Source organism: Bison bison, unplaced genomic scaffold (assembly GCF_000754665.1).
Source record: "Bison bison bison isolate TAMUID 2011002044 unplaced genomic scaffold, Bison_UMD1.0 scf7180017864329, whole genome shotgun sequence".
Taxonomy (NCBI): Eukaryota; Metazoa; Chordata; class Mammalia; order Artiodactyla; family Bovidae; genus Bison; species Bison bison.
This window is the reverse complement of record NW_011494901.1, coordinates 3,500,485-3,513,984: the sequence shown is the minus strand read 5'-3', so window position 1 is coordinate 3,513,984 and position 13,500 is coordinate 3,500,485. Positions and strand designations below refer to the sequence as shown.

At 34.0% G+C, this 13,500-nt stretch overlaps 1 protein-coding gene across 1 annotated transcript in view; it reads left to right on the top strand.

Annotated features, from left to right (window-relative positions):
• The window catches only part of FCHO2 (FCH domain only 2), a 139,091-nt gene that overhangs the window by 104,956 nt on the left and 20,635 nt on the right, over positions 1–13,500 (top strand). The window contains 4 exon segments of the mRNA XM_010853609.1: positions 801–895; positions 5,358–5,461; positions 7,059–7,188; positions 11,537–11,648. Coding sequence (XP_010851911.1) covers positions 801–895; positions 5,358–5,461; positions 7,059–7,188; positions 11,537–11,648 — 441 coding nt within the window.

The window sequence follows — 13,500 nt, the reverse complement described above, 5'->3', positions numbered from 1 at the left end:
AAATCCTGAGAATAACTAGTTTGGAGGATTCCAAAGGTTAGTGGAGGAAAATCTTTGGTTATGCAGCACATGGAGGTTTCTGAAACGAAAATGTTCATGCTCTTGATTTTGTAGTTAGTCTTGGTAACCTCTCATAAAAAGGCATGTATGACCCATACATCCAGTGGCCCAGGCAGGGATTACCGAGGGAGAAATTCTGCCTGTTTATGATTTACTACAGTGGTCAGACCGTTGAAGTTTGTAGCGTCATTTATATACATAGGGCTTAAGCCACCACCCTGTACTTAAAAGATACTTTTTAAAAAGTCCTTTACCCCCTTTCTTCATCAACTTACAAAATTTCTATTTGATTTCATGTCACTTAAGAAATTTCTGTCCAAGACTGGGTTCTAGATGTGAATTTCACAAATCTGACACTGCCATAGAGTTAGCTCCGTGAGTTTAGGCAGCTCTTTTGGACTCCCCATGCTGCTTTTCATTTGTAAAACTGAAATTAATTTCCATTCTGGCAGCTCCTATGATTATTAGAATATAACAAGATTTAATTTGTAGGGATTAAACTATTCTCACTTAAGAACTTTACATAATGTTATTGTAGGGTTCTGTTTATAGCAGTTAATACAGTTTATTAAACCTATTTACCTGCTAATTAAGTTCTTCATATATTCAATTGGCAGAACATCCAGTTCTTTGATCATGTATATTGCTGTTGTAGTTCTTTCTATGAAATGTATTCCTAGATTTTATAACTAATAAAATGCTCATTTGCTAAAATGCTTCTTTTTAAAATGTTGTGATAGGAAAGGGACCAGTGATTTACTTGCTTGGGACCCCCTGTTTGGACCATCTCTTGATTCATCATCTTCAGCTTCATTAACTTCATCATCGTCATCAGGTAAATATATTTATTTTTTTAAACTGCAGCAGTTATTTTTTCTAACTGATTTATCCATTATTTCAATGTTGTACTTAACTATCAAAAATTTAACTTGTCCTCTGATCATATTGCCATATAAAAGTAATTGTGTACTGATTTGTTAATTTACATTAAAGACCATATGTCTTTAAAGTAAAAATTCATCAAAAACCAACTTTTTTTCCCTTTGTATATCACTGCACAAATAATAATTTTTAGTATTCAACTGTGTGTTAATATAGATGTGTGTTATTGTGTTAATATAACTAGTGTATGTTATATATAACTAGTAATATATAAGATGTGTGTTAATATAACTAGTCCATTCTTGATGTACATTCAAATTGCATCCAATTTTTATTGTTATGGACATTAATAGATAAAACAGATTTTGTCCACACGTCTCATATCTTTATAATAATTTATCAGTACAAGATTTAGGAGTCACAAGGTATGCCCATTGATGCTTATTGCCAAACTGCTTTCCAGAAAGGCTTCAGCACTTCCCAAGAAGTGCATGAAAAGAACTTAATGAATGCATTTTAGTTAGTCTTCTGGAAAGAATATATTAAATTCCTCTTTTCTTCAAAATATAAAATCCCATTAGTCAACAATCAAAGCATGTTTAATAAAACCGCTTGTTCAAAAACAGAAAATAAAATCACTTTAAGTTGATCTTCAAACTTCTTTGGGATTTCAGAAATGCCATACAGTATTTAGAGTTAAGGAAGTGTTGCATGAAGTCCTTTTTATTGTCAGTATTTTATATATGAAAAAATTAAAGTTCAGAGATGATCAGGAACTTCTCTAACACCGTATAACTAGGAAATGAGGCATAGATTCAAACCTGGATTTTACTAATTCCAAAATCTTCATTCAATTCATCATACTCTGGCAGATAAAACAGTAAGTTACATTGAAACACTTTGCTACAAATACTAAAATAAACACTAGTATTTCCAGTTGGATTGTTTAGAAACTAATGTTTTTTAGTTCTAGAAATTATGTGGATTTTAGGCAACCTTAACTGAAAAATTGAGAATTTTGAAGAGTAAGAATCAGTCGTTAGATAATTGAACATATTCTGAAGTGGCATTATAGCCTTTCTCATTTGGCTTTTGTTTACTGTTCAGTTTTAGGAAACTAATCTTACTAATGGATCTTCTAAGTAAAATAATTGTATAGGAAAAACTGAAGTTGTATTAAGGTCTTAATCAAAATTCTCACATTGTCTGTTCTCACAGAGGTTTCCGCCATACAGAAATTTCTTCATAATTCCACCATTGTTTTTGTTTTCTTTAGCACAATCTCTCTCTTTTCAAAAAATTGCTCTTTTCCTCTTGCTACCATCTAAAGAATGTTTTGCCCATATTCCTTTCAACTTCAGGTAAAACAAAAAAATGATACTTTAGTTGTCATTTGATGTTTAGTGGGTTGGGAGTGATAAAACTTTCTTTTTGCTTATTTTAAAATTTATTTTGATACGCTTTTTAAAACCTTCCTATTAAGTCTAAAAAATACTATATTATTTTCCCTTCAAAGAATGTTAGTGTTGTTGAAAAGAGTTATTCTGCTGTGCAATAATTATTATTAGGTCTTCACCCATAATTATTATTAGGTCTTCACCTGGACAGGATATAATTATTGATAAAACTGATGAATACATTATGATGATTCTATTTCATAAGACTGGCTGTAAGTGAAATTATTAAATAGGCATTTTGTCTTAAATTTCCTTCCACCTCTTTTTGCAGTACATGTCTCCCTTATTTTAACATTGTCTACACCATTAACCCATTTTCACGTTAGAATGGGCCAGGTTGTCAGATTATTCTCTCCTCTCTTTTGTCCCCTCCAGAATGTTAATTCATTAATGACTCCATCTCAACTAAACTAGTCTAAGAAAATAATTCCTATCAGTTAGTAACTGATACATTAAACCTTTCAGTGTTTTGTATTTAAAAAACATGCTTGGAGCTTGGTACAGAAGTGTTTTCAGTTGCTTTTTCTACCATATAGATGTTATATATGTATAACTTACATACAAATTTATATATAATAAAAACATGTATATAAAGTTTAATGTAAATATCTCATACCTGCCTCCCCTTTGATAAGTGCTAGTATAGACCATCTCAACTTCAACACTGATTTCGCCTGTCTTACTCCCTGTGATGGTTTTAAGTTTTATTGCTTGTTGAGGAACACAGTACCCAGCACCATCACTTTGACACCTTGTCAAATCTTTTAGACTTTTACGGACTCTTAGCATTACCTTTTGCTCCTCTGGGGAAAAAAAAGAATAATTCTGGCTTTGTGTATTTTTGGGCCTTAAATTTAGTTTCTTATTCTTGTAATTATTTTCCGCGATGAATATAAAGTTTGAGCTCCTTGTCTTGTTCCATGTATTATTAAAATTTTCTGTTTTTGAGTAATTAAAATAATACTACCTGAAATAAGAACTATTTGCCTATATAGATTTATATTTTAATTTTAGAATTTTCTTGTTGCTTCTAGTTTTCAGTTGCTTTCTTCTGTTGCTGTTGTTCTTAATGAACAAAATAGGAACTCCGCTTTTCTCTCCCAGATTGATTTGTCTGGGCGTGTGATAATTCAGTGTTAACTTGAAACCAGGTCAGATTTGGGGTCTAGAAAACCCATCACCAGACTATTCCACCAACCCTCTCTGCTCTCCTGCTGTGATGATGCCACCAGGAAGCATAAAAAATTTTCTTTTGCTTCATGGTTGCAAAGTTGGTGGATTTCCTTTACTGAGGAACTTGTTAAAATTACTAGTGGAGCCCAGAAGGTACTCGAGATTGCATTGTAAAGCTGAATGAAAATACTTTCAGGTTCTCTGGTGCTTTGGATAGATTTGTTTATAGTTTATGTATTATAACTTACAACTAATAGATTAATTTATAACGGTGAAGACAATGAATATTGCTGTTAGTTTTTCTCAAAAAGCAAATTCTGATTATTCGAAGAAGTGGAACTTGACACTCCTACCAGGCTTGGATTGAATCAGTCTAAATGCCACTTGTTCTGTATTCACGTCTTAATACCTCTGCTATGTTAAGCCCTCTCACAAGCGTGAAGTAGCTTGAGTGTTGGTCACTGCTGGTTTTGTTGATAATGAACACATCTTTAAAGTAAATGTGTCATCGCACAAGGAAATATTCCAGCCCTCAGGTTATTTCACATTTTTTCCAGCGTTCAGCTTACAGTAAGGGGGCAGCATGAAAGAACCGGTGCTGACTGGAAGATGGCAGCTGCTAAACTTAATTTCTCATCAGGGTTCTACTGTTTTCTTCAGGCAGCCTGAACTGTGCTTGCATCTTTTATCTCTCCATGTGATCTGCTTTCTAGATAATTCCGTGCCCCCATGCATTTGCTTTCACTCCTATGTAACTGCCTTTTTCTTTGGGTCTCTTCCTACCACCTCCACGCTCCCTTTTACTCCTCCATTGCTGACTAAGAGTTCTCAGCTCTACTGTTTATTTTTCTGTGTGCGTACTCAGGCACTTTCTTATATTTTTAGCTTGGCGCGTTGTAAATGTACAGAAGTTACTGAGATACAGTCTTCAATCTAAATTATAGACCCACTTCTTAGAGTGGACCAAAGGAATTTGAAGGGCCTTTTAATTAAGGATTATTTAAATGTATTTGCTTCCATTCTACATTCTTGCTTTGATTATGCTAATACATGTGTAACTTTTGATAATATACGCTTGAACTTTATTCATTAATTTCTGTCATGCTGAGAGTTATTTTTAATTAGGACTACTAAGATTTGTATTTCTGATTTTTAAAACTGCAACATTTGCAAATAGTGTTGAAAAACATTGAACACTAAATTTATGTAGGATTTAGGAAGTTAATATATAATTTTCTGTGTTTGCCAAAAATTAATTATAGTGATTTGGGGAGGGTTTTTGTAAACTAATAAGATATTTTGTCACCAAAAAATGGCACAGTGTGGTTCAACTTAAAAGTGAGATTACAAGTTTAATTAAGGTAGATATTTTATTTAGAGTTCATGTTTTTACTTTGAAGATGTTGCTTCAAAGGCTTGTTCTTACATAAGTGTAAAGTACAAGTATTGGCAAGAAACTAAAGACCTTAGGCCTTAAATTAGTTTACTTTTACCTTCTTATTAGGTTTAATTTTTATATGTATAAATAATTGAAGCTAATATAATTTATAATTGTCAGTTTTATTGAAAACTTAATTTTTTTCAGGAATATTATTGGTAACTCTGAGAAAGTCATATTTGATAGACTCCCAGCATTTCACAAATAGCCATAATTACATTTGAAAGAAAAAGAACTTCTGAAAAATGAGCTTTGAATCCTAATGATTCCTCTGTCATGGAATGTTTTTATCTAAGGATTGCTATGTATTAATGGTTTTCTTCAAATCCTCTTTTTCCACCCACCAGCCAGGCCCACAACTCCTCTTTCTGTAGGCACCATTGTCCCACCTCCAAGGCCTGCTTCCAGACCAAAGCTTACTTCAGGCAAACTCTGTGGGATTAATGAAATAGTATGTACTCAGTTTTCTTTTTCATTATAACTGTTTTGATTTAATATGCAAATGATATTTTTCTGTATATTCCTTTACTGCTAAATCCTTGGCATTTTCTACTTAAGTCTTCACAGTATAGAAAAATTTTCCCTGCTTTATTTAATCTTTTACTTGCCAGTTTAATTGCCAGAATTAAATTTCTAAGTGTCAAGCTTAATCTTTTCCCCTGATACACATCTGCAGTGTTACCCCATAATCCATGTATTGAATGTTTTAGCTGAAGTAAAACAGAACAGATTGAAGGAAAGAAGACTAGTTTGGGAGAGTCTGACTCTGAATAGAACCCAAATAACTGGGGACAGAAAGTGTCTTTCACCTCTTTGTATCTAGTACCCATGACTTGACATGTAGTAGGCACTAAATAGGGAGAAGGTGATGGCACCCCACTCCAGTACTCTTGCCTGGAGAATCCCATGGACGGAGGAGCCTGGTGGGCTGCAGTCCATGGGGTCACTAAGAGTCGGACACGACTGAGCAACTTCACTTTCTCTTCACTTTCATGCATTGGAGGAGGAAATGGCAACCCACTCCAGTGTTCTTGCCTGGAGAAACCCAGGGACGGGGGAGCCTGGTGGGCTGCTGTCTGTGGGATCGCACAGAGTCAGACACGACTGAAGTGACTTAGCAGCAGCAGCAGGCACTAACTAAATACTTAATTCACATAACTTTATAAACAGGAAAGGGTTGTTTTTAATTAAGCTCAGTATTCCATATTTTAAAGATGAAACACCTCAGGAAGTGTTGGTAATGTATTATTGGAACGGTTAGGAATTTGGAAGGAAAAAATCCATTCACCAAGTAAAAGATAAATGGATTAGAATCATATTTTTTGTATTTGTTTTTAACCAGAAAACTGGAGAGACAATAGAATTAAGATTTTCTCCTCTGAATGGGGCAAACTTTTCTCAGTAAGGAGGCATTACAATGAATTATAAGGAAAATGTAGACAGGTTTATAAATGCCAAAAGTGAAGCAATATTTAGGAAGAAAATACTTGCTTCAAATGAAAAAAAGAGTTAGTGAAAACTCAGATAATACTAAGACCTCCTCAAACTAAATCAGGCAAAGCTAATATAGACAGCTCGTAAGACAGAAATGCCAGTTTTGTTTTTATCTATAGCATTAGCTAAAATATTTAAAAATTTATTATTTTTTCCTTCTTCTAAGGTTCATCGATTCATTGCTGGCAAGAGTGCAGAAAAATATTCTCTTATATTATTATAGGCAATGGGGTAAATTGAGTTACCCAAATAGGAAGCAGTTTGGCATTATGTATGAAAAGCTTTCATACTGTTTAATAATTTAGCTTCTGAGAATATATCTTAAGTACGCTTTTTAAAATACAGAAAAAGTTTTATATACAAAGATTCTCTTGACAGGATTATTTTAAAATAGCCTTTTCAGCTCTATGGTATCTAATTGTGAGTTTTAAGAAACACAATAAATTTGGTTTATTAATAGTATGTTAAAACTAATCTTACTTGATACCTAAAAATATTTTCTGATAACTGGGGGATTGTTTGAGCATTTTGGTAAATGACATTTCGTTTTTAAGCCCAGGCCATTCAGCCCACCTGTAACTTCTAATACCAGCCCACCTCCTGCTGCTCCATTAGCACGGGCAGAAAGTTCTTCCTCTATCTCATCTTCTGCTTCACTAAGTGCTGCCAATACTCCAACTGTAGGTAAGTAAGTATCACAGATTGCATGCAAAAGTTAATGTCCAAAATATGATCAGGTTGATTGATGGTAGTAAAGTTTTAACATTTGACATTTTGGTTTTTGGAAACACACCTGGCATTATCAAACTAATAATGATAGTTCCTTTTCTTTTTCACATTTTATATTATCTGAATAGAGAATTTTAATCATGATTAGCACTGTTAAGAATGCATCAAACTTATAAATTTTTGACCAATATAAATATAATTGAAGGCAGAATATGATGCAGTACTTTCTACTGTGAATTGATATTTGCATTCCTAAAAAAATTTGTTTTAAAAAGCAGTTGACTCTGAAAGAAAGAGGGCTTTGTGCTTGCAGTGTGATCCTTGGACCTGCAGCATCTGTCTGTATCACCTGGAAACTTAATAGAAATGCAGTCCTTTTAAGTTAGAAACTGTGAAGTGGGGCTAGCAGTCCTTGAATAGGCCTTCCAGGCCATTCTGATGCATCTTAAGTTTCAGAATCCCAACTCTAATTAAGCTGATTTAATTATACCCAATTTGATTTGTCAAAACTCAGAAGAAATGCATCTTCTGTGTGTATCCAATACAAAAATTGCATGAGTGGTACAGGCTGAGAAAAATGATTTGATTTCTAAGTGTCTGAACATGGTATTACTATTTTATTTTATATACCTTTGTGAACAGACTGTTTTTCCCATGTTTTAACTTTATGTAAATAATATATTCAATAAGTATTTCTGTTTGCTGTAATGGGCACTTTCTTTTTATATTTTGTTTGCATATGTGGTTTTCTTACTTTTTATTTCCATAGAATCTGTGTTTTACTCATAAAGAACATAGGTGGGTCCTGTTAGAAATCAAGCAGGTCTGAGTTACCAAAATTGCTTTAGTCCTTTCCCATTACCTAGATAATTCATAAGGTTTTCTGTTTGTAAAGGAAACTTTAATTTTGATTAAGTTGGACAATATTTATCGTTTTAGCCAGTGCTGGCAATAGGAGAATCAAAGTAGGTGGCATTGATGGTACAGGCATGCAGGAGGATGTAATGTGGACTTTGTGCAAGAGTTTCTTTAAATCTATCTAAAATGTTCTCTCTCTCTATTGTGATATTTATTCAGCTCTGTGTTCAGATTTAAGTTTTTGCTTCTTGTTCTTGAAAGTATTTTCTTTTCCTGCAATATTTTGTTTTATTTAAATATGATAGAAGATGATAATTTGATTGGGACACTCTGTGAAATTGAAAAGCACAGTGAAACTTCACAAGGTATTGTATTGAAAGCAGATGTATGTGTTGACTAATGATCCTAAAGTATATCTAAAATACTGTTACCCAATTTTTCCTTTTCCAGCAATGTATAGTGTTTAAGAAATCAAGAATAACTCTGAGGTTTAACTGTCTCAATTTTGTACTAATTATGTCCAGTTTCTATACAGGATCTATTAATGATACTGGATAAAGTATAAAAATATACAGTATTTTTGCATTATCTTCCATCCCCCTGCTCTTCTTTCCTCTATATTAAGATATAACAACAAATATTACTCTGGGGCTATCAGAAGCAGAGAAAAACTGATTAGGAAAGAACCAGAAAGATTATATCAGTGTAAAGAAAACTATAATATAAAGACATCCAAAGCAAAGGCTGTCATACAAAAACCACTTGTACAGTGAGCTGAAGTTAGAGGTGCAGAGGCGGGAAGTAGTTGGATTAAGCACCTGTTTTTCACTTCTGAGCTGAAAGGAATTCCACAAAAATCTATTCATTGATTGTTACAAAGGTAGATACTCTTTATTTCAGCTTTCTCTTTCTGCACTTTCAAAACACATACAGTGTTTAAATATGCAACAGTTAAGTCAGAATTAGAATGCATATTATCCTTAAAAAGAATATCCAAGGAATTATTTCTATACAGTGAGTTATTCTGAATAATAATGCATATTATCCTTAAAAAGAATATCCAAGGAATTATTTCTATACAGTGAGTTATTCTGAATAATACAGTACACATTTAGACTTTTAGGGACTTAAGTAAATATTTCCTATGTCAAACATTTTAAGTATGCATATACAATATGGCCTTGGGAGCAAAAATGGAAAATACAAAGGAGGATATGCAAAAATGTTAAGTAGATTTTGAGTTTTTACCTAACTCTCCAGTATTTTTTCCTTCTCACCAGTATTTCAATAACAGGCTTTACAATTTAGGGGAAACTGTTTCAAGAACTCTCATTTTATATGCCTAAATTGGGTAATTGAAAAGAATAACTTTGTAGGTTCTTTTGATTTTTACTGTCAGAGCAGTAGCAGACATTAATGTTACCCCTGACTGTGTGTAAATACTCACTTGTGTAGATTATTTAAGGGAAAAGATTAATTTCATATTTAGGAAAACATAATTTTCTCTAATAAAATATTACTATAGCCTTCCTCTTTCTCTGAAAATATGCTTTCCTGAATTTCTAGTGACTCTCTAGTTTAGAACAAGATATTTTTTAAAAAATTGAACTAATTTAGATTTACAAAGAAATTTTCCCACTGCATGAACATGTGATTGCATAGTTGTAATCACATATCCTAGAAACTACTGCCTCTCAAGCCCTTCATTTAATTATCTCTCGCCTCATTTTGAATTCCTGTCAAGTCATTTGTATCTTCAATCCAGGATTCACAGTGTTCAGTGATCTTGCAGAATGAAAAACACAATCATGTTTCTTTTAAACGTTTCAGTGGCTTTTAGTGCCAGAGGAATAAAATTAAAGGTCCTTCGTGTCCTGTCTGGGTCATAAACACTTCTTCAGACACATTTTCATGTCCTTTCATCACTCAGCCTATCACCCACAAAGTATGTTTCTGATTTGCAAAAAAACTCCTTGTGGTTCAAAAAGGCACCATTTCTTCCATGCCTCTTTGGCAAAGTGTCTGGCATATATTAGTGCTTAGTAAATAGTAGCTGTTGTGATTTTGGGAATACATTTTAATACTGAGTTTATTTTCGTATGAAATTTTAAGTTGTCTTGTTAGGGAGGATTTACTTTCCCAGTGACCTAGAAATAGCAGTTCCTGTTTCTGTGTATTTTTAATCATGGAGCCCTTTTTTGAATTACGAAGAACCTTCTAAATCAGAATTTATCAAAATCTTTAACATTACAAAATCTTCCTGTCCTCTAAAGGTAACAAAAGCTCTTTCTCATTGTTTGTAGGATACTAAGTTTAGTTGCAAGGCAAATAAAACTGATTTTTGTCAGAATTAATATTGTGGGTATCACGAAGTAACTCATGTTGAAATAAACATATCTGGTGGCTGTGAACATTGTATAATGTTTACATAACAAAAACATACATTCTAGTTTCAGAGCTATGTGTTGATCTAGGTTATTTTTTTCTTTAAGAATGAATAATTACTCTATAGACTTACTTTTACAAAATTGCATCATAAATCATATGTTAAAAGAAATGTTCCACTTTCCAATCAGTAACAGTAATGGTAGGCATAAATGAAAAGAGTACATTTGTAAAGAAAAAAAAAGGCAGTGTGCTATTTGAACGGATTTTTCTGTCATGAAGTAAACCAGATACTTTGTTTAGGTTTTTAAAATACACATGCATTGAATTTGTTTACATTTTGTTATGCTTTTAAAACATGTATGATTTGTCTCTAAAGCTATCTTACTAAGTGAACTTTATGTCAGGAATGTTACACCCAAATGATGTTATTAGTCATATTTCAAGGAAAGATAATATGGGAATATAGTACAAGCATTAGACAAAGAAGAGGTAAAAGAGAATTATAGCAACCCACTCCAGTGTTCCTGCCTGGAAAATCCCATGGACAGAGGATCCTGGCAGGCTATAATCCATAGGGTTGCAAAGAATCAGACGTGACTGAGCATGTGTGCGTGTGCACACGCACGCACACACACGTACATACACAGCGGTAAGGAGTACATGATCACATTACATTGCTCATTTAGAAGTACCCAATGGAGAGCGATACCTTAAGTAGAAAAATCTCAGGGTAGAACCTGAGAGAATTTAATATCTGAGTGGTTTTGAAGCCATATTTTAGTAACTTCAGCTCTTCATGTGAAGAGCTTTTTCCCCTCTGACATTCCTTAACCCACCCCTTCTGTGTCATTCCATTAAAAGTCAGTGTGACATGTTTTCTTGACTTTTTATTTGTCCAATTTGTTTTATGCTGTTTTTTAACCAGATTTATACTTGGGGCATCTTTGAAACCAGAAATAGAGTTAATTTTGACAAGCTAACATTTTGACTCTACTCTGTCTTGGTATTCAATAGATATCTTTCTATAGGATTAACAAATGACTTATATTTATTCTAGGTGTGTCACGAGGTCCCAGTCCTGTCAGCCTTGGAAATCAAGACACCCTGCCTGTGGCAATTGCCCTCACAGAATCTGTTAATGCCTACTTTAAAGGGGCAGATCCCACCAAGTTAGTTTTTCAAAGATGTGTGTGTGTGTGTGTGTGTGTGTGTTGCAGGGCACAGGGGACTTGGTAAATTTTGAGAGTTATCTTTTGATTCTCTATAGGCTAGGGTTTTCTATTACTTGTTTACTTGCTTTTTGCTACCAAATATAGTCATTTAGAGATTGTCTTTCAGATATAAGAAACCACTATAATCAGAGTGTTGGCTTTTTTCTAGTTTATGTACCTTTTTGGCCAGGTTTTATGACCAGTGTGACATATCTGTTGTTTAACACATCTGTAGAACAGGATTGTGGCAGCTGACCTAGATGGGGACAGAATTCTGAATCTTCACCTAATGTATATCTTTGGTGAAAGTGTGATTTTTGCAAGAACGACCTACAGTGTATATCTATTTACAGCAGACTCTTGAAGGATTAGTTTAACTTCTTACTTTTAAGAAAATGATCTTTGGGTAAATGATCACTCATTTATTTTTCATGTATAACATTCATTCATTAAATATTTTAGTGCAGGACTAGTATAAGTTTGCATTGTTGTGAAAGAAAGTTTATTAGTTTTCTCTTGAGATAATGTAAGCTCTCTAGAGAAGAACTTTTGTTTACTAAAGTATCCTCAGCACTTATAACAGAATCTTACACATGGTAAGTGTGCAAATATTTTATGAATGAATGTGTGTTGAATGAATAATGTTACTTATGAAAAGTAGAGGTATTGATAATATGCTGTGAAGCAAAACCAGGTTAAGGGGATAAACAGTTAACAACAGTCAGCTACTATTTTAGATAAAATGATCAGAGAAAACTTTTTTAGGTTGATTTAAGTAGATGTGTGAAAGACACTGAGGGAAGAGCATTAACTAAAGACACATAACTTGAGTGAAAAGCGTTCCAGGCGGTGTAAGGGACTGAGGTAGAAGCACACTTGAAATATTCAAGAAACAGCAGAAAGAACCATGTCACTGAGTAGAAGTAAACAAGGAGGAAGGTAGCCACGCTAAGTCCACAGGCGGAATAGATCAAGTTGGGTATTGCAGACCATGATAGCGAGGTTGGAATTCATTCTGGGTGAGGTGGGAAGCAAGTCGAGACTTTTGAGTAGAGAAGTGATGAGGTTACTAACCTATATTTTTGAAGTAGCACTCTGCCTGCTATATGGAGAATAAACTAGAAGGAGCCAGAGTAGATGCAGAGAGAAAGGGTTAACCACTGAAGTCCAGGTGAGAAATGATGGTTATTTGTATAAGGGTATTAGCAGAGGAGATGGTGAGTGGTAATGGGAGTTTTGAATATATTTTGAAAAGAGAGCTGGCAAGATTGTTGAGTGTGTAGATTGCCAAATTTAAGACACCTTAGTGGAGATGTTGACGGTAGTTGAATATATGATTCTGGAGTTAGGGAGATAGGTTCAGATTAGGGAGAAAATATTTGGAAGTTATTAGTTTGTACATGACACTTTAAACTGGGGGCATTAGGGTGTAAAGAAGAGATCTGATGAGAACTAAATCCTGGCAAAAACAGGAAGCTAAGAATGATCAGCAGTGGAGTTTGGGACAGCAAGCAATATGAGAGGTGGGGAGAGAACCAATAGAGCAGTATCCCAGAAACTGTGAATAAACTCTCATGAAAGCAGGCGTCAGGTCAAGAAAAATTGATACTGACATTATAGAGGTCATTAATGACCTTCACAAGAGCAGCTCTAGTAGACTGGTGGAGATGAAAGCCTGCTTCAGGGGAGCTCAGGAGCAGGAGATGATGCAAATACAGACAGCTGTATTCAGAGAGAGCAAATGTTAGGCAGTTCTTTTAGGATAGTTTGCTCTAAGTAAGAGCAGAGAAAGTGGGCGGTAGCAGGAGAG